The sequence below is a fragment of the Drosophila hydei genome, unplaced genomic scaffold (genome assembly GCF_003285905.1).
Source record: "Drosophila hydei strain 15085-1641.00,03,60 unplaced genomic scaffold, DhydRS2 tig00008114-arrow-pilon, whole genome shotgun sequence".
NCBI classification, from domain to species: Eukaryota; Metazoa; Arthropoda; class Insecta; order Diptera; family Drosophilidae; genus Drosophila; species Drosophila hydei.
Window position 1 is genome coordinate 1,415,426 of NW_022045827.1, and position 25,804 is coordinate 1,441,229.

Sequence of the window (25,804 nt, forward strand, 5' to 3'; positions counted from 1 at the left end):
AGCATTTTTCAAAATACTTTTTTTTGTATTTTTTTTTTTGCAGAAATCTTTGATTGATTTATTTATGTTATTTTTCTTTTACTGGTTTTCATTTGATGAGCATGAAATATGCATTGGCTTGTGTGCAGCTCTTGTTATTGAACCAAAGGCTGTGTGTGTTCTCTGCGTTATTGTTTTATGAATATTTGGCTTTTATGGTTTTTGAAAAATTTAAATGCTTCTATATCTATGCAACGCGCAGATTTATCCTATGGCATATATATGTTACTTAGTCAGCAGCAAACAACATTTGCTGACCATGGCTCAAAGGCAAAGGGCAGTAGACATAAAAATGAATATGGAATCCAATACGAAAGAGCACAAAACAGCTGCAGGCCAGCAATCCGAACTGTACACATGTGTGTGTGTGTGCTGATATCCTTAATCAGAGTTGTGTAGGAGAAATCAAATTATGAGCGCGCCCATACATAACACCAGGAGACATATGCACATAAGTATGCCACTGGAAATAAACTACGGTGCAGCAGCCAAAGGAGTTGGCTAGCTGGCTGGCCTGCTTGCCTAACTGATGAAGTTGATAATGATGAAAGGAAGCAGATAAAATGAATGCCAAAGACGCAACGAGCCGTGGCGTAGGCAGAGGCAAAATAAATTATGAAAAGAATGTTTCACGCATGTGCATAAGAAAACGGGCGTGAATACTTGCCCAAGTTACACACACACAAATATATATATATATATTTATATCTGTGTGTGCTCGCCAGCTTAATTAATTTGATTTCATACATTCAAGTCAAGGAAATGTAAAGAACTTGAGCAAAAGGCAGTTAAAATAATTGAAAGGCAGCCCAAAACAAAAAGCAGAGAAGAAAAATTCCGCGATTGCAACACATACATAATTTTCCAAAAGGAAATGGTGTGCGCGTGTGTGTGAGTGGAAAACTCATTGAACTTGCAGCACAAACAAAAGCAACGACAGCTTTGCCGTTGTTGGCCCAAACCGTGTCGACATTGGTAATAAAGCGCTCACTAGCAGTTCGTATATCCTGCCTGTGCCACATCCTTCTCTGTGCGTGTGTGTGTGCCTCAAACGAGGTTAAGAGCTTAATGAGTGAGAGTGCTGTAGTTGACATATGATATGTTTTATGTGCCTCCACAGCCTTGGGCAACAAGAGTTTGCTATTACCATGCAGCCAAGCAGCGCATGTCCTTACAAGGTAAATGCTAAGGTTTTAACTTAATTAGTGCATATACTAAATGTGACATAAACCGGGTCCTCACTTTTGTTCATAAAAAGCGTAGAAACTATGTAACAGTTATTTGTCAAGAGATTTCCATTTAGTTTGCAGCTATTAAACTGAATGAGCTGCACTAAAACGTAGACAGGCAGCAATTTCAAGGGCTCGAGTCTGATTGAGTTTTTAATTGTCAACAGTATCTCTGGCAAAATGAATCATAGAAAATGTCAATAACTGGATATATATTTATTTATTATTTTTGCACAAATTAATAAATAAGAAGTAGTAAATAAAAGTGAGATTAGTATCTGAGGCGTCCCAGGTAATCGGCGTAATGAAGAGCGAGCGACTAAGCTGATAAAAATAATACGATTTTTCCGCAAAGTAATTTATTTCTTTGAGTCAACACAATACTTGATTTATAACAGCATCTTCTTCTTGGAAAGTCAGCCTGAGTGAAATAGACTTTAGAGTGGGCATAATTAAATAAGTAGCTTAAGGTGTATTGATTATGAATCTGCCTGAGGTGAGCTGCAGCAGCAAGCAAAGAATTGATTGGCAGTTAATTATATAGAAATAAAAGGAAGGATAGGCAGGAAGATGTCAAAACTGTATACTCGGGTAGACTAAATACTGAGTTACAAGCGTGTGCTTAGGAGTTGGCATTTAATCAGCTTGTACATATATAAATAAATATAGAGCTATAACTATAACTAAGTTCAAGTTAACTTTAAAAGATTGGCAAATTTGTCTATTTAAATTCATGCAGACTATTCTTGAAGAGCTGTGTATAAAAATGGTGTAGTGGATCGCAGGTGAGGTGAGGTGAGGTGGGTATATAAATTAAGATCAAACTGGAGTTCATCTACACATAAATTATATTCAATTTTCTTTCTCCCCTTTTATTTATTTTATTTTATATTTCTCCTTCACTTTTTCTTTCTGTCTTTTTTTGCTCGATTTATCTCTCTTTTTCTCTCTCCTATTTTTTATTTTGCACTCGATCTCTCTCTTTATCTTTCTCTCTTTTTCTTTCTCTCTTCCTCCCTCACTATTTTTCATTCTCTCCCACTATCTTCCCCTCTCCCACTCCATCACTTTCACTCGCTCGCTCTGTGCCCAACTGCCAGCTGCTATTTGGCATGTCAGCTATAAAGCTTCCCAATTTGTATGTCCCATATCTCTCTATTTGCGCTGGCTTTATATGTCTGTATATGTATGCATTACCGTCTAGTGCTGAGCTCTTTGTCAATTAGTCAAAACAAGCCAAAAAGTTATGCAGTTGCTTTTGCCGTGTCCACTGCTGTTGTTGCTGCTGTTTGTTTACTGCCACGTCAAGCGCCAGGGAGCGTGACAAACAACATGTAAATACCGACAGCAAACACAGACACACATACACACACACACACACACATGGCAGCCTGCAATTTGCAACAGTGTGTGGCATTGTTAACCGCTTCTAGCCATTGTTTAAACGGCCAGTGGTGCAGTTACTGCTGCTGTTGCCATATTTACAGTGGCTGATGTCATTAATTGTTACATTTCGCTTTTGGCTTGTTGTCTGCTCGCTTAACGCTACGTTAAGCACGCTTTTTTGTTACCACTTAGCTAAAATTTTACCTTTTACCAGATTGAATTGCACTACCTTGGAGCCCTTGCTACGCCCTCGTTGCTGCTGCTTGGCATATCAGTTACGTTAACACGCGCTCTTGATTTATTAGTTAGACGAGGCCAAAGCCAGCATCAGCAGCAGCAGCAGCAGCAGCAGCAGCAGCAGCAGCAACGGCAGCACTTTAGCCACTAACAGCTTTTGCTTAGCTAGACAGTTTTAATTAAATTTGATTTAATAATTCAGCAGCCAGATTTTTGGCGCTTGCCAACTGCGAGGCTTCATGGCCTGCCAAAAATTTATGACGAAAAGTGTGCTGCATATTTTACGGACAGCGACGTCAAAGCAGCGCAGCATAAGGGCTCAGCGCATGCCACGCAGTGTGGTAAGAAACTTTATCTAATGAGTAACTGAGCAAGTACTTAAAGAGACTGAAAGTAATTGACTTGCTAAGCTATTTAATATGAGTGGTTAAGCATTAACTTATTATTTTTTAGAAATTTATTACGCATTTTTTTTTATTTAAAGCACAAAAATTAGAAATTTTAATATATTTTAATTTATCTACAAGAACAACAAAGTTGAAAGAGTTTATCTGAATTTTTTCAATATTTAATTAAATTTATATTTAAATAATATTTACAGCTGCACTTGAAAATATCTGATATAATAGTTTTTAAAGCAATTGCTGCAGCTTAAATAATCCCAAAAGTACAGCAGCTCAAAGGCCACTCGAACTGAGTGAACTTTAACAATTAATGCCACTCGTGGCTCGCTAAGTAATTAAGTGGCAAATTGTTCGAGTGAGCAACTGCGCTGCACTTGCTGCGCATAAGTTGACAGACAAACAGACAAATGCCATTTGCAACAATATGCGGCAACAACAACAAAAAAGAGAAGAGAAAAAAGCGCAACGCACACAAACACGCAACATCAACAACTTCATTAAACAAAAAAGTTGCCAAAGCAAAAAGCACTCGCTCGCTTCCATTCAGCTTCAGCTTCAATGAACGCTTCACTTGAACTTTGTGCAAATTGTTGTTCTTGTTGTTGTTGCTTTTGTTTTTGCTATGCATAGACTGCCTTTTTTATCTGTAAGTCAACTAAGCTACTGTGGCTTGCCCCTCTGTCGCTCTTCGCATGATTTAACTACTTGCACACCTTCGCAATTGGCAAAAACCAACAAAGAGCCACGTAAAAAAATCGGAAATGATGCGGCTCATTTGTGTGCGGCCACAAAAGAGCGGCCCATGCACTCGAATTGGATAAGAGAGTAAAGGTTGAAGACCGAAGTGGCCGAATATTGTATACACTGAGTAAGCGAAGTCGAGAGTTGCTGCAAGAGTTGAATCGAGACGATTAGGCAATTAAATTTAAATGTTTTTGACAGCCTCTCAGGAAATAGTCAACCTTATTTTGGGGGAAAAAAATATTAAAACAAAAATGTATCGTCTTTTTTGAAATTGAATAATTAATAATTTTAGACAAAAAAATATAATAAATGTATATTTCGTATATTAACGTTTCACATATATTTATTATTATTACTTCGCTTTAATTACATATTATTTTCCATATATATAAACAGTTTACATGGGCTTGTAGCTCCTTAAAAAAAAAAAAATATTTAATATATGTAATTTATTTATTCACGCATTTTGTATTTAATTTATATTAGAAAATATATTTTCCAAATATTCATTTTATTTCATCAAATTTCAGTTATTAATAAAACATTGACATTTACTCGAAAATTTTCTATTTATTTTATAATTTATTTTTTATTTTTATATTATATTATTTTATATTTTAAAAATATGCCAAAATGATATATTTTCAGTTTTTTATTTTAATTACATAAATATTTGAATAATAATTTTTATTTTTTAATCTGAAAAATGTCTGTGTCTTATATGTTGCCTTTAAAATATGACAATTCCTTTTATGCGGCTACTGTAATTTCTTGAAAGATAATACTGATATGTTATTTAAATAAGAACAGCTGAACTCAAAGTTAATATGATAAATGATATATAAAATTTAGAAGAGCAATGTAAAACAGAAATAAATCTTAAATAATTTAGAAATATTGGTATCAATGATAAATATATTTTTTCGTTAAGATCAATAGTTTTCAAACTCAAAGCATTATATTATATACTTATATTTATAAAAAATGTAATTTAGATATTTCTTTGTTTAAATTAACAACATATTCAGCATCAACTTCTGTGGAAATTTCCCTAGTGCAGGGTATCTGTCGGAAGCGGAAGTGACGTTGCAATTGAATTGTGTGCGCATTCTATGAGCTGGAACATGCTCAAACAGTTGCCCCCTGCTAGCTGAGCGTCTCTCGCGCTCCCTTCGGTCATGTTCACGTTGTGTTGCACTTTATGGCCAGCGAAGTGTGTCGATGGTAGCGAAAGTGAAACCGCTAAAAAGTTCAGAGTTGGCCCCTATTTGCTTCACGTTGTTGTTTTTTTTTTTCCTGTTAAAGCACATGCATTGTTAACAACTGCCAGGACAGCGCGCACCACCGTCCCGCAGCACATTGCGATGCCAGCCGGAAGTTTGTGGTGGGAAATTTCATTTATGCTGACACTTGACTTGGTCGAACTCGCCCTTTTGCTATGAAGCACCCTCGTCCGTCTGTCCGTCTGCCCGAGCGTCTGTCTGTCCGTCCCAATGGCTTTAATTTGCAGCAAATAAATAATGGAAACAGACGTTGAGTCCTGTGCCCGATTTACTGGCCATTTGGCCTTGACGGCAGCGCATTGCTACCAATTCTATTCAATTTGCTTGGCCAGCGTTGCTCGTATTATGCTTCAAGTTGTGCACTTTTTCCATTTCCTCTGCGAAAGCACAGTTGAGCGGAAGTGGAAGCGAACTTGCTGGGCGAGAGTGGCAGAGGGAGAGGTGTGTGGAGAGGTGTATAGAGACAAAAGGGCCACAGTCCAGAGCAGTCCATTGATTTTGTTGGTCTTTTGTGGTTGTCTTAGCTGCTTTTTAGATTTTTTCTTTATTTTTATTTTTGTATGCTGTGGCATTGAGCCGTCCATCGCCCAAGTTTGCCTTCGGCGTTAAATGTGACAATTTAATTGTTTGGTAATTGTTGGCCCTTTGAAGTAGACTTTGATTTATAGCCAAATTGAATAAATGCTAGATAATTGTTTGCTTTGCAGCTAGTGTCTAGTGTTACATTTGACCTTAATGCAATTGCTTTGGGCTAGTAAATTTAGCAAAGAGCATGGATTTATTTGATTTGTCTAACAATTTTAAGTCAGATATGCATGTATTTTTTACAACATTCAGTTCGATCAATAAGCTGAGGTTTGTTGTAAATTTGTGTGCTAATTAGAAACTTTTCAGTACAAAATTTGTTGCTAATTGCAGAGGCTTCTTTTAATTTAACTGATAAAACGATGTCAAGGTTGAATACAACTAAATATAGTTTTGCTTTGTGGTAGTAATATGCAAGAAGTGTAGAGGTTGTCGTAGCAGACAATATTTATTATATTATTATATTATTAATTCGGTTGTTTTTGGTTTTATGGGAAGCTAAGTCCATGTCATTACATCGCGCTAATGGCCACCACAGTGTTTCAAACATCAGCTCCATTTCGGATGACTCAGCTCAATATGTGTAGTGTTCCGACAGTAAAGCCTCGCCTTTTGGCCTTAATGTCTCATTAAGTAGTTGTTGAAGTAAACTAAGGACTTAAGTTAAGTATTGCTGAGTATTTATCATAAGATGACGAAGTCATAAAATTTGTGCCTCTTAACTTGAACTGAAGTTTTGCTTAAATGTAATAAACTATTTCCATGCATTTTAGAGTTATTTAATGAATTCATGTTAAATGGCTGATATTGTTTCATATTTCAATAGCTAAATATATTTAATAGCTTAAACAGCTATTGAAATATACCTTTTTAAAATTGCATCAATTTTGTTGTGTCAGCTTGCATACATAGACTCTAGCTAACCTCTTTCAAAATATTATTTAAATTAATTTTTTATATTTGCTATATTCATATTTTTGCAAAAGTTTACTTCAGGAAATTATTTAAATTATTTATACATTTTTATATATTTTTATATATATTTTTTCTAATATTTCATTAAAATTTAAGCGCATTACATCTTCGTGTAACTCAATGCCAACTCTTGTGTCTCGTTAAATCTTAAAATAATTGGATAAAGGTAAATGTTCTTAGATTCGCTTAAAGTTGTTATACAAAACTTTCTTTGCACAGCCTTCCGCAAGCTCTTTAGCTGCATTAATTTGAGCTTTGTGTGCTGCCTGCTTTTGGGCGCTAGGCAGCAGCCTGAATATTCGGCGTGTGAAACACGTCTAAGTAGTAAACAGAGGCAGCAGCTGAAACTTTTGTAAATGATTGCAATGCATGAAATTGGCTGGCATTCAGTTTAAGAGCAGGCGTTGTGGAATCAGCAGCAGCAGCGACGGCAGCTCGTGCCCTCGCACAGGCATAAGTTTTGCTCTGTTTCCTATGCTGGCGCGCAAATGAAGTTAGCAAAACTGATTAACTCTCGGCAGCAGCGGCAACACGAGTCTCGCTGCAGGTCTCGAGAGCTGCAGCATAATTGAATTTTGCACGCCCGAGTCCGACGGCTCGTCGCGCCCAGCCCGGTCTGGCCTGGCCTAATGCTAGTCTGCTTGATATAATTTTAATGAAATACTTGATGCATTTGCACTTGCATTCAAATGCAATTACAATTTTTGTTCAGCAATTTTTGCACCAATACTCGAATGGCTTAACTACGCACAAGTCACATAAATCTTGCACTAGCTGCCGCCACGCCCCCTGTGCGAAGTGGGCTAAAAGGTTCATCAGCTTTTAAGATTCAGTTGGTGTCACTCCATTTTCGACTTGGATCTGATGCCAGCCATTTCCCCAAGTAACGCCCACACTTGCTGCACGACACGCCCACAGCTAAGAGCCAGCAGTTGTAGTTGGCTGTGCTAATTCTGGCATTTGCCATGATAAATGGCGGCCACAACAAACATTTTTTAGAGCGCCATTCTGAAAAGAATCTACACAATTTTGCAAACATATTTTTATGCAGTATTTAAATAATTTAAATGGGCATATTAGCTTCATCTAAAATACCATGAGTTATGTAATTAAGCTTCATATTAGAGTCAGGTAGGAACTGCCCTTAGATAGGAGTTTTAAGTGTAAGATGCCTTGTTGGCAACTCTTTTTCGTTGCTTTTCCAGCGCATTACGCAGTCAGCTATGCCCGCTTTTTTGCCTTTCTCTTCTGCCATTGAAAGTTATGATTTTTCATAAATTGTGCAGCTGACCCTTTGGCACTTTCAACTGTTTGCTGTCCTTTAAGCCAGCTTACTTGGCCCGAGCTGCAGGTTCTGCATTCGCAACGACATCTCTGATGCACAGTCAAGGTAACTGGGCGTGGCACAGGGGGTGTTCGCCTAGCACTTGACGCCAAAAAGGGGGAAAAAAACTTAGCCAACTGTCTTGCTCTTGGCTTTGGCTTTGACATAAACACAAACTGGCCATGAATCTGTTTGGCGTCAGCTTATGCGGACTTGGGCGTGTGTGCTTAGATGTGGTTAACTTTTAAGTTTGACTAAACTTTTCTCATATGAAATTAATTATGTCGCTAATGAATAATTTTTTTGCCTCTTTTTGCAGACTTGGGTCACCATAGCAAAGGTAAGTAAAGGCAGAAAGTTTTTATGACTAAGACAAGCTTAATGAGAGGCTATTTGATGTAAGATTAATTAATAATATTTCTGACATGAATGAGAAAATATCTTAAGCTTAATTGGACTATATTGAATATGCTAGAGAGCTAATTATATTTTAATTAATTAGAGCTTAAGTTGAGCAAATATCAGCAGTAAAAAAGTAGCTTCTGCCACTTCTACGGCCTATTTTATGCTTATGAAATGTTTGAATAACTTGAAAGCAGCTTTCAAATTAAGCTGGAATCAATATAACGTCTTGTAGCTGTTATTTAGGGAATTTCTAATCAATTGTGACTTGATGCTATATGTGACGTGTTCTGATAGCAACTGCTGCTAGAGTGTGAGTTAATTCACTTTGCTGGCTCTGCCTCAATAATTGCTATAATTTCACAATATTTTCAATATTTTTACACATTAAGTATTTAAATGCTAATTTATTAATAAATGGCAAGGCACATTAACCTCTCAGCAGTTAAATAATATAACTTAAACTGACATGCAGTTATTAAATGATATATCACTATGGTCACTGTGATAGCTGAATTATCAAAAAAAAAAAAAAAAATTAAAGATAAATTGCATTAATTCATCATTGACTTGCCAACACAAATCCATCATAAAGCCAACTAAAAATATGCAAAAATAATAAAATATTCAACTTCTAATCCAGTTTAAATAAAATCAGGAGTACTTTTGCACTGCAGAACTGTGAAACTTTTAATCAGATAGTTAACTAAAAATGAGGCATTTTAAACTCCGTGTCTTCCTGTGTCTGTTTTTTGCTTTGATTTTGTTTATACAATCCCATTGATTTGATCTCGATTGCCTCGGTCAGCGCAGTGCGCTCAGAATCCATGCACCTTGAGGCGATCGGCCTTGGCCAGTCCCACCTTGGTCAGCCACTGGCAAATGTTCTCGCGCTGATCACCCTGCAGTTGGAGTACTTCGCCGTATTCGGGATGCTCAATGACGGTGCCGTTGCATGCGAATTCCTTTTTGCACGAGCGTACGATTTTCTTCAGATCGTATTCGGCTGACAGACCCTGTACTGTAGTTAGAGTTTTGCGTCCGTTGCGCTGCTGGATTCGTATGTGGACAAGGCCGTCCTGAATGTCGTCATCTGGTCCCTTGATGGCATCGGCGAAAGGATCGCGCGAGTTTAGATTCTGAATGGACATGCGAAGAGCTGTGCAGAAGTCGACGACTGCGAATAAGTGTCAAAGGATGCTGACGAAATGAATAACTTTTTTTTTGGGTTTTTTCTTTTATATTGACTTTTCGGAACGATTTAATTTTTTCTCTTTTTTTTTATATATTTTGTTAGCCTGTATATCGGAATTTTATGACTATTGTTTTTTGTATGGCAACCAAAATATTTAAATGGAGCACTGAACTACAGATAACATTATCTAAACCTGCTATGACTTAAATAAACCTCGATGCCCCAAACAATTTAATTGAGTTTCGATTTTCGATGGCAACCACCCGGCCTACTCAGCTCTGGCCCGTTTGTCGTTGCGATCCAATGAAAACTAATGAAGTCTGGCAAATTAGTGCGCAGCTTTCGCAGTTTTCCGCCCTATTTTCGCAGCGCTAATTAAAGCTAATAAGCTGGACAGATTTCTTTTGGCCCCAACCCCAACGCCACGGGCACTTTAAGTGCAATTATTATTCAATTTATGAAATTGAGCGGACTTCTTTTATGACTACATCAAATTCGATAAGTGCTGCCTGCTGTTGCTCTGCTCGTTCTCTTTGCTTATTGTGTGAGCTGTAAGAAAAACATAAATTCAATTTCGAAATTATAGCAAGGGGCATTCCAAGCATTGTGCGCTTTTGGCGCTGTTGCGTAACAAAATATGTTTTTTGCTTGATTAATTTTCTGCGGTTGCAAAAAAGCAAGCGAAAAAGATGTTAAACAGGCACGCAGTAGAAAGTAACGACTGAGTAATACGCTTTCTCGGCAGCTGAGAAATTGCTGCAGAGTAAATAAGTTTGGCTAGAAAAAGTTCGCTTGAAAATTTGATTTTGCAAAGTTTTGAGGCCTAAAACTCAGTTTATATAGCTTTTCTTTGTAGCTATATACATTATGTACAGCAAATTGTTTCCAGCTGAGATACAACTTTCTGCTAGACAAAGCACTCTCTCTTGTTAGGAGTATGCCATGCCTAAATGTTGTAGAGTATGCCATGCCTAAATGTTGCGTATTGATGCGCATTTTATGGCAACGGCGTAAAAGTAAAAAGAAATAGAAAAAACAATAGCGGGAGAGGAAACCAAAGGTAGCTGCGCAAGCACAAAATCAAATTACAAAATTTGCATTTAGTGTGAGTGAGTGCGCACAAAAATAGGCAACAAAAAAAAAAGAAGAAAAGTTTTCGTGCCAAATCACATGCATATATTTGCCATAGTCATAGCCACACCTGCTGTAGCTGCTGTTGATGCCGGTCTATAATTTTCTTTGTCAGACTAAATTAAAAAGTTTTCTGCGGCTGCCTCGCCTGATAATGAATCTGTCACGTTGGCCTGATGGACTCGAAACGAAATCCAGCTGGGCAAAGTAACATTGGCAATTTATCAGTCAGCTAAAACAAATTTGCATTAAATGCTCTGTACAGTTTTAATTGCTTATATGATGGCGGACATAAAACTCATTTCATGTCATATACGTAGCACTGTGTACCCGTCGGGCAGCCGAAAAAATGATGAATGCGTCGCGGAAACCGCGCGGCGAGCGTATGTGCGGCAAATAATGAAAAATTACACCCACACACAAGGACATGGCACACTAAACAACTAAAAACTGTTACACACGTACACATACACACTCGCACACACATACAGGTATGTGCCACTGCATACTTTTGGGCGCTGTAAAATATAAAATTCTATGAATTTGTACGTACATCATTTGAAAATCGTAAAAGTTGCAAGTGTTGCTTGTCGAGCGCACACACACACAGAGAGACTTGCTTTGTGTGTGGGTGTGTGTGAGAGCTGTCATAAACAGGCACAACAAAAAGGTAAACTTGGCTTTACTTTTATTATTCTCTTCTTTCATTTTTTGTGTGCCAAAAGCGCATACAGTTCTTTATATAATTATAATGCCTGGCCAAATGCTGTTGCCTCTAAAGAGCTCGACAATCATTCTGTTTGGCAAATGGAAAATTGAGTTGAGCAAAGCTGAAAAGCTGCCGTAGACGATTACACAATGCAATTTGCCTTGGTTATTTGCCCAAGTTTATGACTCCGCAAATTGTGCCAAAAATAATTTTATATGCTGCCGAGCCATGTGTAAGAATTTCTAATTTTCACTCAAGCAAATTAGAATTTCTCTGTGTGCTGGCGATTAAATTGATTAAATTTAAGTTAAATGCACGACATTTATGAATTATTTATATATATATATATATATATACATATATATATATATATATAGGGACATAGCACATCAATCTTAAACTTATTATGATTATGATACAACATAAAACTTATGGCTCAAATGGTCAAAATCATTTTTAAACAATAATGTCACAATTTGTTATCCCATATAGCTCGCTTGATATGTAAAATAAATTTCATTATTTGAATAGGACTTTAGCGATTGTAATTCAAAAAAAAAAAAAACATTCTTATATGAAAATTTGTAGCTTTTCGACAAAATGAAATATTTATATTATTCTTAGTAAAAACTTAAGTATGAGCTATTAGAAAAACAATATATTTATAATATTGCTAGTTTTCGTAAGAGTTTTACACAGAGAAATTGCAAGTTTTGTTGATGCTTATGCCAAGTCTCAACCTGTTTGTTTTATACTTTAACTCGACCTTCTCATCTTGTCCCCTCTTACTCTCTGCCACTTTTCCTCTTACTGGTATATAAATTGTGTACAAATGTGCTTAAAGCATCAATATTTTGAGAAAATGCTGAGCTCTTATTGTTTATAAGGAAAACAGTTCAGCTAAAGCAAAACAAGCCAACTTCAAACCAAGAACAAACAACTGGGACAGCTTTGACTTTAAGTCTTTTATTTCGCATATCAAGAGCTATGGACTTCTTTCCTTCTCTTTTCTTGCCCTTTCTTATTGTCAAATTGATGGCATATAGATATCAAAAACAATTTAATAAAAACCATTTCAAGCTAACACTCAATGCCATGTGCCATTTCATACTTCTTGGAACACTTATATCCATCTATATTTTATAATTATGATTACTATAAAATCTATGAATGCAACTTTGATTGCTATTAAAAGGTTTTTAGTGCTGCGCGTCTCTTGCTCAATTCCAATTTTTGTGTTGATTCAATAAATTTCGCCTGACAACTTAATCCTTAATTTCAAATCACTTCATGTGTAATGTGTGGCGGACACACAAGCTGGCTGCAGCAGGCAGCTGAACGACATAATCAATAATGAGATTAAATTGCAGGTTGACATGTGATAAACGGCACTTGTGATGTGGGCAACTAATGAATGCCATGGACATACGCACTCGTCGGCGCTGTCATTTCTTTTGCCATCGCCCGCCGTCTGTCAGCGTGCCTGCCTGTGAGTGCGTCAGACATTGGGGCAAACAAATAAAACCGATTTTATTGTAAGCCACAATGTCAAAACATTGCAGCGGATGTTTAGCCAAAGTGTTTGGGCCAGAGCAACACAACGTTGTGGCATGTGAGCGGGCAATTGAAGCTAGACACACATACAATCACGTGCTGTCATGTGTGTGTGTTTGTGACCTACCTGCACAGCTTTATCGCATGACACGCAGTTGTGCTGAAAATGATTTTACTATATTTTTTTTTTTGTTGTCCCTCGGGTAGCTTCCTTTAACGACACACTAAACCATAAAGTACTTATGCCGGGTAAGCTGACAGCGCAGAGAGGGAGGGGGAGAGGGAGAGGGCGACAGAGTGAGTGAGTGAAAAAAAAGGTTTGGGCTTCATTGATTTTCCATTGATAAATAGCTGACAGTTCACCCTTGCCGAGCGAGCGAGCGAGCCATGCACGTCAGGTTAAATAGTTTAAGACTGTCAGCCACATTAAAAAACAATTTCCGCTGAATCTCTTGCACGGAAAATGGCAAATTAGCGACAAAGTGACGTTGCGGAAATGAGTTGAGAGAAAAATGTGCATGCAAAATTTATGTAAAGCGATTTAACTCGCGGCTTAAGTTGAGCGTTGCAATTGAATTGAAGAGGCCACTTGATTTATCATGGGATAGCCAAATGAAAACCGCATCATAAATGCACAACAAACTCAAAATGAATTGGTAAATTATAAATTCTAACCAATTGATAAATATATAAGCAAGTTAAAGCGATTTGTGTGCGGGTCAATCAACTGCCCAGTGGCTTAGAGGGAACATGTCACGCGCATAATGTGCGTCCTACGGCACTCGCATAAAACTCTGGTAAGCAAAAAAAATATAGAGAAAATCTCAAAGAAATATTAATAAAAGATGAGCGACATTAGTGTCTGCTTCTTCTTCTGCTTCAGTCCAACCCAAAAATCGTAAAAGTAGCAAACAAAAATAAAGCGAAGAAAAAACGAAAGAAAGAAAGAAAGAAAACACTTTTTACTACATCCTTTGAAACTGAATGAACACCTCCCGCTGCCCAACCTCCAGCCGCTAGCAGTTTGCATTGGCTCTCATCTAACCTCGAGCGTTTTGTTGACCTTTTTTTCTTTCGCTTGGGCAGGAACGAAGATGCTGTTGGCTTTTGCTTTAAAGCATTTGCCAGAATGCAAAAGGAGAGAAAATGCCGTAAAATTTGTAACACTTTTTGGGGCTAGACGTTGGCATGCCGAAGATGGCGACACACACAGACACCCATACAGACACAGACACAGACACAGACGTTCTGCTCGAGCTGTTTTCTTCAACGAAAAAGTATGACACGAAACAACAACAATAAAGCCAAGAAAAACAGGCACATCAAAATTTGGCCCCAGGCACAATTTGTCACACATACATGCCACATAAATTATATATGTGTAGTCGGACTGTCTGTGTGTGCGTGTGTGTGTGTGTGTTTGTTATGCCGAACCTATTTGATTAATAAATTGTTTAGAGCGCGCGCTGAGCAATGACCGAAACTTACTGACTTGTGGCTAATAAAATATGAATGCCGCAACTTTTCAGTGGCAGCATCAAAAGGCGAGACGCACACACACACACACACACATCCGCTTCGCAAATTAGTCATGCGCATATAAATATTGCTTGTAATTTATGTGCCGCCTTGATGTGTATGTGCGCCTCAAATGGAGCGCACATTTAACCTCAGTTAGCATTTGCATTTGGACGCATATGTTTTCGGCGCAGAACTGATTCGGCTTGACAGGGTCCGCACTGCGTATACGTAATATAAGTTTCAGCTACTTTTTGGCGCTGTCATTCTCACTGGCTTTACTACTTTTCTACATTTTCTTGTAGTTATTTTACTGTTATTCTTCTGCTTCTTTCTCTTCTACTCTTTGCTGTGTGGGGCAGCTTCTTTGATTACATCTCAATCAATTGGCGGCTGTTTTATGTTTGCATTCATTTCGACATCAACTTTCGGCATTTGAAATGTTCATTTTTTTTATGACGCCTGCGGCCGGCCGTTGTGTATGTTTTTTAGGGACCCTCTCTTGAAAATTTGTAAGCATTTTAAGCTGTTTCCTTTGGGCTGCGACTTCCTTCGGCTCTTTCCGTTTTCTATTCTTTTCCTAACTTGGTTTTATTTCATTTTATTTTCTGTGTTTGCGTCAACTTGTTTATATCAAATTACAATTTTATTGTTGCAAATTGCCAAAAGAAAACATATATCTTAAATTCAATTCAAGAAATAACAAAAAAGTTAATTTTAAATTAATAGTTTGGGTTTTGTTCGATAGCAATTTAAAGTAGATTTTATCTTGGTAGAGCGAATATTACATATATATGATTTATTTAGAGAAATTATTTTTTATTAAAGTAAGAGGGATTTTGCACATTTTATCAAATTTATCTTTAGTTGTTAAGCAAAACTTTTATCTAATTTATCTAATTCCCTTAGCTAAGGCAATGGCCTGAGACTAATGTGCTTAATTTGTAATTGAATGATTTATTTTCCATATATATAAAATATTTTTGAAATATTTGCTTATCACATTTCTATTCAGCTCGGTTTAATTTAACTTGTTTCGTACTCATTTTATCTAAGTGCATTGAGGCACTTAAACAAGCCCATGCCATATTCTGCTGCATTCCCTATTTATAACATCTCATCTCTGCCGTCTAATTTACTTATCTACTAATCTAGTCTCTCGCTCTCTTACTGTACACTCATATTCTTCAAATCAATAATTAATAATATATTAAAATATCTAAAGTTAGCTAAACCCTTTAACTCAGCCTTCGTAAATGGTTGAAGTCAGACTCTCCAGCAAAACTTAAGCAGCTCAAAACACATACAAAGATAAAATAAAATTTATATTTATATTTATTTATACAAAAAATAATCAGTCAATAAATTTATTCAGCCTACCTAGCTTGACTGGGCTTCTATATATATTTTAAAATATTTTGCATAAATATATGTGCCGACGTAGCAAGAATGATACTATTTATATAATTGTTTTTCAGCAGTTTAAGAAATATTCTATGGAAATTACCATTTAGCTGTAATTTTGTAATCGCCCAAAGTGTTGAAAAAAAAGAGAATAAAATGCATTAAAATTCCACTTCAATTGTCAATGTGAAACACTTTGCAAAGCCTATCGTTAACATGGCTTCAGTGCGCAGGTAATTGTGTCACGCAGTTGAATGGACTATGCATGAATCAATCTTCTTAGTCTAAAGCTGAAGCCAACATGTTCATCCAAGGCAATAATCAGGAAGATTCATATCAAGTGAAGAAAGTATAGCCAATATTGATGAACACTCAGAAAAGTCGATTCGGTGGCAGCTTTGTAGCTGTTGCTGCCAATTTGATTTAAGTTAATCACAATGGAAGTTTGGACTTGAACAACAAAAAATTCCAAGCAATATTTTGTCACTGAGCTTATTTAGTTAGCTCATAGAAATAACTGCCTTTAAGTCTTATAGAATCAGCAACATATTTCTATATGTACTACGATATATAGACAGATTTAAAGACATTTCCCTTTTCTCTAGTGCCTCACATCTAATCAAAGACTTTCATAACTCTTTGGCTGGCCATTTGTAACTCTCACTTAATTTCATTTGTGGCTTAACATTATTTTGCAATTAGCCGTAGGAGAACAAAAAAAGTTGTGTGCTTGCAGGCATTGCTTCAAGGCAATCGCACACGCTGTGCTAGGTAACAGGAAAGTGTGCTGAAGCCAGCTGCTATTCGGGTCACTCAATGTTTGTCATTGTTCCCGAAGACTGAGCACTTGATGGCAACTGGCAGAGCCAGCAGCGGCTGTCGCAGCTGTCTGCCTGATTTTTGGCAATGCTTTGTTTGGATGCTCCACTTCTTGTTTCCACATCACTGGGCAGGGCTCAAAGTTGTGGTTAACTACGCACACACAGACACACGCATACAGTCGTCTACTTATACTTGACTCTGATGCACAAGTGATTCACTCGCTCACTCACACTCAGCTCTCTCATCAGTCATGCAACAGCAACAACACGCACAGAAATAAGCTCACACTTGTGCATTCAACATGTTTTTGCAATTTACCGATTTAAGCTCTAAATGTACATGACATCCGCTCTCCTTGCACATTTGCCCCTGCCGGTCGTTCGTCTTCACACTCTCAGCGATTGCCACGTTTTGTGATCATCAGCGCGCAATTCAAGCGGAATATTCGCGAAAATTCACTTTGACGTTTATGCATTGCGTATACGCCGCGTATGGCATGAGCATCTTTAATTTTGCTTGTTTAAGCGCAAGACAAGCACGTTATTTGATTAGACATTAAAAGGCAGCTAGCAAAGAAAGCAGAAAAACTGTTTACACACAGAGTTGAAAGCCTGCCTGTCAGCCATGCGAATGAGAGTAAATAGCAAACATGACATTTATATTTCTTATTGCCAGATAGAAAACAAAAAAATTTATATATAGGTATGTTTGTCATCAGCAGTCAGTCAGTTAGGCAATTGAAAGTTAATATTATCAAACAGCTTGAAGGGCAATATATGCCATACACGGCGTATGCGTAATGCCTAGACACACAAGCGAAATGTATCTAAAAATATATCTTTTAGGCTGTGCTTGGCATCTGTCAGCCTAATACCTTTAATATACTTTCGCCCCGGAAACGGGCCAGCAGTGGAATTTATCAGCCAAGGCAACGCAACAGTTTTCGGCTTGCGGCAGCAGCAAAAAAAAAAAGGATCTGGAAGTTGGTTACCAAGATTTGTGCACTCCTTCGCAGCTCCTGCGTTTTTTTCTCTCTCTTTTATTTATAGATTAACAGCGTCCATCATGAGCATAACAAGGCGCACAATAAAGGGAATAAGGCAACTGCCGGCCATGGCCAAAATCTCGGCCTCAGTCTTTAAATGTTTCAAATTGTCGACAAGGGATTTGGCATGGCATTTTCGCTCAGATAAGCGCCTGTAGTTGGCTTATCTTGAGGAATACTCGCATTTTTATGCCCGCCGCTGCTGTGCTTAGATTTATTACTAACCATTTTTCGCTCTTCGCTTGCTTTCTTTTTTGCCTTCGCTGGCCCGGCTCGGGCCTAGCAATTAAAGCGCCTTTCCGTGCTCGTCAAATAGTTGCGGCATACTTTCCACTCAGTCTGAAGTGTGGCTTCAAAGTATGCAAATTATTTCACATTAATGTGTGTTAAAAAGTTGCGCAAGTTTGCGCTTGATTCAGTCATTAAGCAAAAACTTTTCACCATGGACTTCCCTTTGTGCGTTCGCGTACATCAAAGCGTGAGCGAGGCTTGCCCCAAACTTAATTACGCCCGGCTCTAGATGACAAGGCAAACATATGGCCGACAAAACGGAAAGGCAAGGAAAATTCGCATAATATTACAAAGCCAAGCAGTTGCATATGTGATTAAAGTGGGAAGAAAATCCGCAACAAAAACCAAAAAGAAGAACCAGCAGAAGAAAACTCGCGTAAACAAGCGACGCCAAAGGCAGCGGGTAGAAAAAAATACTTTGCAGTTTAGTGAAGTGCGCGCCATGAGAGACATAATTATGCGATTTAACACTCTAGTGCCGGCTAAGTGGAACGACAACCGACCGTCAAGCTGCCACAGACCCCCGTTCACTCCTCCCTACTGCTCCTCTGCCTTCGACATAATCATCGTCATCATCGTCATTTGCCTCCGCGTCGGCGTCCTTGCGGCGTTTGCCTCGTCGAGGCGTTGAACAAAGGAAGCGTCTGCAACAAGAAAAGGAAATTTCTGCGCTATAAGTGCACTTCCACGCAAAGTGAGATGAAAATGAAAACAAAAACAATCAACTTTTGCCAAAACTTGAGCGTACTCAATTAAAATATACCCTATAATTTCCGTAAACATATTTATGAGCAATAAGAAGCAATCGTTTTAATGAAATAATTATTAAAGCTTAAGCTTAAAAAGCTCAGGAAACTAACGCCAAAACATTGCATATAATTCTATATATATGAATTATATTTAATGTTTTAATCTAGAAGACTTTTGCTAGTTTCAATTCATAAAGCAAAACCTGAAAGCTTTTTGAGCAATGTTCAGGTTCTCAAAAGCTTTTCAGTTGTTATGTGGTTTGCCACTCACGAACAATTATTTTTAATTCTTTCAAAGGTCCTGAATGCTTAAAAATAATCATAAATTCAGAATCAATTCGCTTTGGCTCGCTGTGAGCACCTTTTGCCTTGACAACGCTCTTGAGACGGTCAAGAAACATATCGCAAGCTGCTCGCACGTGACTAAAACTTTTGCCTTAACACTTTTACCACAACTTGAAAACAAATTGTGGGAATTGTTGATATTTTGTTCAGAGCTCAAGTTGCTGATATAATGCTAAAATAATTTGCATGAAGTCGACTTCTGCTTTCTGCAAGATTTAGACTTAAATATTCATGAATATATATTTTTTATTAATTAAGAACCTTACCCAACCATGAGCTTATTATTGTGACTTATTTTTGTCAAAACAACAATAAACTGTGACAATTGTTGATATTTAATTTAAAGCTTAAATTGCTGACAATCATTTTAAGCAATTCCACTCACTTCGTGCCTTTTCCGCTTTTGCCTTGCTGAGTTTTAATTAAATATTTATAAATTTATACATATTTATATTCCTAGAAAATTATAATTATTGTTGTCAAAACTAAAGCAAATTGCACGAATTTTGACATTTTGCTGATTATTTTCTACGTTTCTGCATTGCCCCTTTAAAGTTCAAGTCTAAACGGCTCATAACTTTTGACAGCTCACATTTTTTTTTTTCAATTTAATGCAGCTAAAGACAAAATACATAAATAAATATTTAGTTTTAAGTTATATCTAAATAGAAAATTGAAAATTTATAAAATTGAATTTTAAATTGATTTGCTGATTGAAGGGGAATTCGTTTGTTCAACCTGCGAAATGAAGCAGACGAGCTCATTTTGCATAGCTTCAAGTCGAGCTTTTAATTTAGTGCTGGAGTTTTCTTTTTGTAAACAAGTCAATGCAAATGATTGCACAAAATGCCTCATTTAGCAGCAAATCAAATCGCTTCATTTCTATGTGGATAAACACATAAATAGCTATGAATGCAGCTGGCCTAGGACCACGACCAGACGCAGGCCCTGGGCGCAAACCTGGCCAAATGCTAAACGAATGAGCGAAATTGAATGAAAATTATGCTGCCACTCGCCTGGCTGATTGTCGGCCCGCCCACTGCTACATCCGCCTCGACCATTCCGTCTTTTGAGCCAGATGAAATTTTATAAAATAACTTGGCCCTTTTTTTTCAGATCAGTGAACTTTTTGCCAGGGCTCGCAACCAGAAAGAGCTACAAAATAAAGCATAAATTTTTGTTCAACAAAATTGAATTGTATTTTGACTGATGCTCGGCCCAAGGCATTTTTGTTCTTGCCAAAAAACTTGTGTACGTCGATGTGGAGCAAAACTTGAAACACAACTGCAAAGCGACTTTCTAAGAAAACTAAGTAAATGCGCAGAAAACAAATTTTAATTATGTTTCGAGCAATTCAATTTCAAGTCCACTAGCCACTTCAAAAGTACAAAACGCATATTAAAGGTATTTCAAAATCTTTTTGTTTTAATGTAAATTCATTTTTGGGCCACACTAAAGCATAAAGTCGCTTAAATTATTTAATTCTTAATGCTAGCAAAATTGAATTTTTAATCAGTGCAGCTTACACACTTTTGTGTGCGTGCGTGTTGCAGTCATAAAACGAAATTAAACGCAAGCTCAAGAAATGTAAGAGAGAAGGGAAGAAGAAAGATATGAGAAGAAACTATGAATAGTACTCGTACTTTTTAATTAAGACTGCGAGGGGAGCCAGGCTAATGGCCAAGCAGAATGGCTGTTCAAAAGTGTTAACAGTTTCAGTTTACGCAGCTAACAAACTCATTTCGTTGGGGACGACAGTAAGCGCTTTAAGGACCGTGTGTGTGTGTGTGTGTGTGCGTGCGTGTTGCCGCCGCCCCTGTGCCCTGCACGAGCATTGCAGTGCACAAAATGAACAATGTTGGGGATTTTCATTTAAGCCCCTGGCTCTAACTGAGCGCTGAGCCATAGACACCCATACACACACTCACACACTCGCACACTCACCCGCGCATATGCGAAATCATAGATCCGAACTTTATTTGGCACCACATGGCGTATGAGCAATGCGTTCCCTAAACTTGCGCCCTGATTTGCTGCCCGCGCTCTTATCTACACAGCTGCACAACAGCTAATAAATGTGTGTAAATTAGTTACCAAAGGCCCGGCCAAGCCAAAAGCTGCTCTTAATCATAAACTCATCATAATTAATATGATATCCTATTGTTAGATTTTGGTCTAACTCATATAAGTGGCCCAATAAACTGAGTCGTCTGCCTGGCTTAGCACTGATTAATTAAGCACGTTGGCAGTGAATGAGCAGCTTTAAGATTTTCTTTATATATTTTTGTAGCCAAAACTTGAAATTTAATTACATCAACAGCTCATTTATATTCATGCAGTATTTGGTTGCCCTTGAGAGAACTTCGCACACAAATGTAATTTCAATTAAATTCATTTTCACCACAACCCTCGAAAAGAACAACCCAAGTGCGAACTGCGCGCGGACAGACACTCAAATGTCAAAAGCGGGCAATTAATCATTTTTCTTCCTTCCCCTCCTCTCTCTCTCGCTCTCTCTCTTTCTCTCTCTCTCTCTCTCTCTTTCTCTCTTTCATTTGTAATTTATGCACAGCTTCAAACTTTGCTGCTGCGCCTTCAACAGCCACTGTACACTGCCATCCATAATATAAATAATATGTCATAAAAATGTCATGAAGCTTTCGATTGCCCTACTCTTTAGCTTCCTATTCTTCCCCTGTCACCCTCTCTCGCTCTCTCGCTACATCTCTCTTTTTTGCGCTTTCTTTTGCACTGTCATTTTGACTGTCATTAAAACGAATTTTTCAATTCAACTCAATTGAAATGTCAAAATGCTCATTAATTTATCAATTCGTTGACGACCCTCAAACAGCATTATGCCTGGACCAGGGTAAAGGGAGTTGTTATACAATTTTAGTTTCATTTGCATACAATGCCAAAGACCTTAACAATTTTGTATACATTTGTATGGGTGCTCAGTTATGGATCAAAAGCGTCTGCTTCACGCATTTTCAAATATGCCCATTATATAAGACTGATAATAACAATAGTTTCTATACATTTTTCCTATTTAAGTTCTTAAATCTTCCAGCTATTTCAGCATTTCTTGATACATTTTAAATCAATCAACTTTAAGTAGTTCCAAACAATTCATACCACTTAACTTATCATCTCTAAAAGCTCATATTTTATAGGGGCTATCTCCAAGCATTTTCTGACTCATTTTGAATAAATCAACTTTAAGCGCAGAGTTGTCTTCAATATATCTGATATTAAATATAGCTTTTCTCTATACATACTATTTAACTTCTTCTATCTTCCAGCTCTTTTTTAAAAATCTTAAAATATTTCTTGAGGCATTATAATCAATTAACTTTAATATACCCTGATATACCTTGATTTTACAAGTAGCCTCAATCGATTCACCCCATACAACTTCTCATCTCTTCCAGCTCAACTCTAATACAGGGTATCTTCTGTGCATTTCTTGACACATTTTTATCATTTCGCTCATCATTTTAATCAATCAAAGCTGTGCTGCCCGCTCGCCCAAATCATAAAGCATCTGCTTCGGCTTTGGTTTCTATTGAAAACTGAAGAATTGAAGCGAACTGAAAGCTGTTTGCAGCTCGACAGCATTTGACCCTTGGACGCAGCTAATTTATCACAGCGCGCTGCTCGCGACATTGCAAATATTTTGTTTTGTAATGTAAAATAATTTTTCCTGAGCTCCTGCGCCCTGCCCAACCCCCCGCTCAGTATCCCAGCCGAGTTGAAAGCATGCCAAGGACTGTGCGCGCTTCGGTTGGTTTATGTGATTGAAAGCGCATTGTGTCACACTTTAATATTTATGACAAAATGCCAGTTGGCCTTTGGGGGTCGGCCGAGTGTACAGTTAACCTTTGCTGACAACTTTGCCCAACCATCTCTCATTCACTCTCTCTCCCATTCTATCTCTCTTTTTTAATTACGTTTTCAGCTTTGGGAGGCTGTTGTCGCTGGCATTTGCTTGGACATATTAGAACTCAAAAAATATTGCCGAGTTCATCGCATTTTTTATGACTCACTCTTAGCGAGAGGCATTTTTCCATTAAATAATATTTCGCTTTCCTTCATTTTGTCCATGTTTTTCCTGCTGCTGCTGCTGTCACCCTTTTTATATTGACTTTTGAGGCGAACAACCGCATTATATCAACCACAAATACCGCAGCTCCCATGTAGGAAAACTCAATCAAACTGTTAATCGACTTGTGGTGCGCGCCCACCACCGCCCCCACTCGGGCCCCACTCGTGCGTGCCTCTGCTGCAGCACTCTCATCCAAACCTACATACGTGTGGATTACCCCTTTTGGATTGTTTTTTCTTTTTCATCTTCGTAAAATTTCCAGCCATAAAATGTCAATAATATGTTTGCTATTTGCGCTCATTCAATGATGATATGTTTGCACTGCATTGGAGCCTGGGCGCAAACACGAGCTGCTTAATGTCAATAGACCATAATAAATGCCATACTGCCGTAGCCTTGAACCTTGTTAACCACACCAGCTGCTACACAATTTAAACGTGTTATATAACTGATATTTAATGCATTCACTTGCTTCATATTGCACTGTAAATAATTTATTTATATTTATGTTTTTTATATTTATTAATAATTTATTTTTATTTATTATTTAAGTTTAACAAATCATTTATTATTTATTTGATTTTTTATTACAATTTTGTGAGCGTTTTATTTTAAAATTTATTGTTTATATGTAATGAAAAATTTCCAAAGGCTTTTTTATTTAAGGTAGGGTAATCACTAAGGAAATACTGTGAAAGAAACTGCAGTAAAAATCTTAAAACAGATTGGGAGATTGACGCTGTGTTGAAGAGTTCGCTTTGTTCAGTGCATATTTTAAATACTCAGTTTAATTAACTGATATTTGATATATTTTTTATATAAATATATTTTTAGTATAAAACTTATATAAACCGTTTTCAGTTACGAGATTTATTTTTTGGGTGTGTTGAAAGCAGATGCGCAACAGATACAATCAGGTCGAAAAAACAGCACATAGAATGCATTGATCAGCCTATTGCAACAAATGCGTTCAGTGCATTTAAAAGATTATCAGTTCTTTGATGAAAATGCTACAAAAGTAAAATATAATATCGAATTACTATTCAACATGGCAAATTATACTCCGGCAGCTTCAGCAAATAAGCTGTGTGAAGAACTTAAGACTGCCCCAACATTAATAATCGCCGAATGTTAAATCAATCACGCAATAATTTCTGTAAAATTATTTAATTAAATATTAAATACTTCATAATTAAATTAGAGTATTTCACAAGCTTAATATTATTTATAGTTTCAACAATTGTTGAACTAAAGTTATGGAAAATAGTTTTAATCCTATTGGCTGACTCCACGGTAACTATTCCAATTTAAATAAATAAATGCCATCCTAAAGGCATATTTAAATCTGATAATTAATACTAAATGCCATGAAAATATTGTCAAGTATTCTAAGGATTACAGTAAAGCAAAATTACATACCCATGGCATCATGTTTTCGAGCCTCTGGCTATTTTTGCTTCTAGTCCCAAAGTACAGATTGTCTGCCGAATGACAGTTGAATGCTTGACAGCTGGTGTTAAATGTAGCTGTCAGGCGTGTCAAACTAAAATAGATTTGTTGATACATGGACAAGTGTGCTTCAAATCAATTTAATTAACATGAGCATGCCCTCAAAACATAAATTCTATAAGAGCCTTATTAATAGCTAGAAAATGATTTCAATTGCATTCGCATGTCGAATGTGTTTGCTGGCAGCAAATTTAACTTAAGCATAAATTAATGCCAATTGAATTGGTTAACAGTTGCCGATGTGATTTGCTCTTAAGCTCAATATTATTTCAATGCCACTCACAAGCAGAACTTTAAGCCTCATGCTGGGTAAATAGTTGATGGCTTAGAGCTCTGAGATTTAATGAAATGCCCAGGGAATGCCGCAAGTGTACGAAAATAAGTTAAATTAAACAAATCTAATGAAGTGTGTGCGTGTGCGTGTGAGTGTGTGTGTGTGTGCGTGTGTGTATGATGCATGAGTCCTTGGCGCACAACTGAGGCCTTGCCAAGACAGACGACATAGCTGCCAGAGCCCAGACGCCGCACGTGCCTCCGTTTGTGGCCGGCACGAGCAGCACACAAAACGATGTTGTAATTTCTGGCTACCTTCTTTCAAAATGATATAAAGCTGCCGCATGCCACCAACCAGCAGTGAGCTGGGCAACAATGTGGTGCTGGCATTCACAGCTTCTACTTATGTCTGTCACAATGTGCGCGTCCTGCTCTCGGCTTGTTAGCTGCAGATATGCTCAGCTCTATGCGGCATAGCTCCATAAATACACACATATATATATATGTATACATATTATGTATATGAATGTAAATATATATATGTAT

At 37.3% G+C, this 25,804-nt stretch overlaps 2 protein-coding genes across 2 annotated transcripts in view; one reads left to right on the forward strand and one right to left on the reverse strand.

Annotated features, from left to right (window-relative positions):
* LOC111594213 (insulin-like growth factor-binding protein complex acid labile subunit) overlaps positions 1–25,804 on the forward strand; it is a 75,901-nt gene that overhangs the window by 21,146 nt on the left and 28,951 nt on the right. Inside the window, exon 3 of the mRNA XM_023307411.2 lies at positions 8,526–8,546. The gene's annotated coding sequence lies outside the window, so the exon portion shown is untranslated. The remainder of the gene's footprint in view (positions 1–8,525; positions 8,547–25,804) is intronic.
* LOC111594214 (eukaryotic translation initiation factor eIF1-like) lies at positions 9,273–9,973 on the reverse strand. Its single transcript, XM_023307413.2, has one exon. It carries the CDS (start codon positions 9,757–9,759, stop codon positions 9,427–9,429), a length of 333 nt encoding a protein of 110 aa, XP_023163181.1. The 5' UTR covers positions 9,760–9,973; the 3' UTR covers positions 9,273–9,426.

What these genes read in the sequence shown, in the direction of transcription:
- LOC111594214 (XM_023307413.2), bottom strand. Translation starts at nt 9,759, where the DNA reads ATGTCCATTCAGAATCTAAACTCGCGCGATCCTTTCGCCGATGCCATC.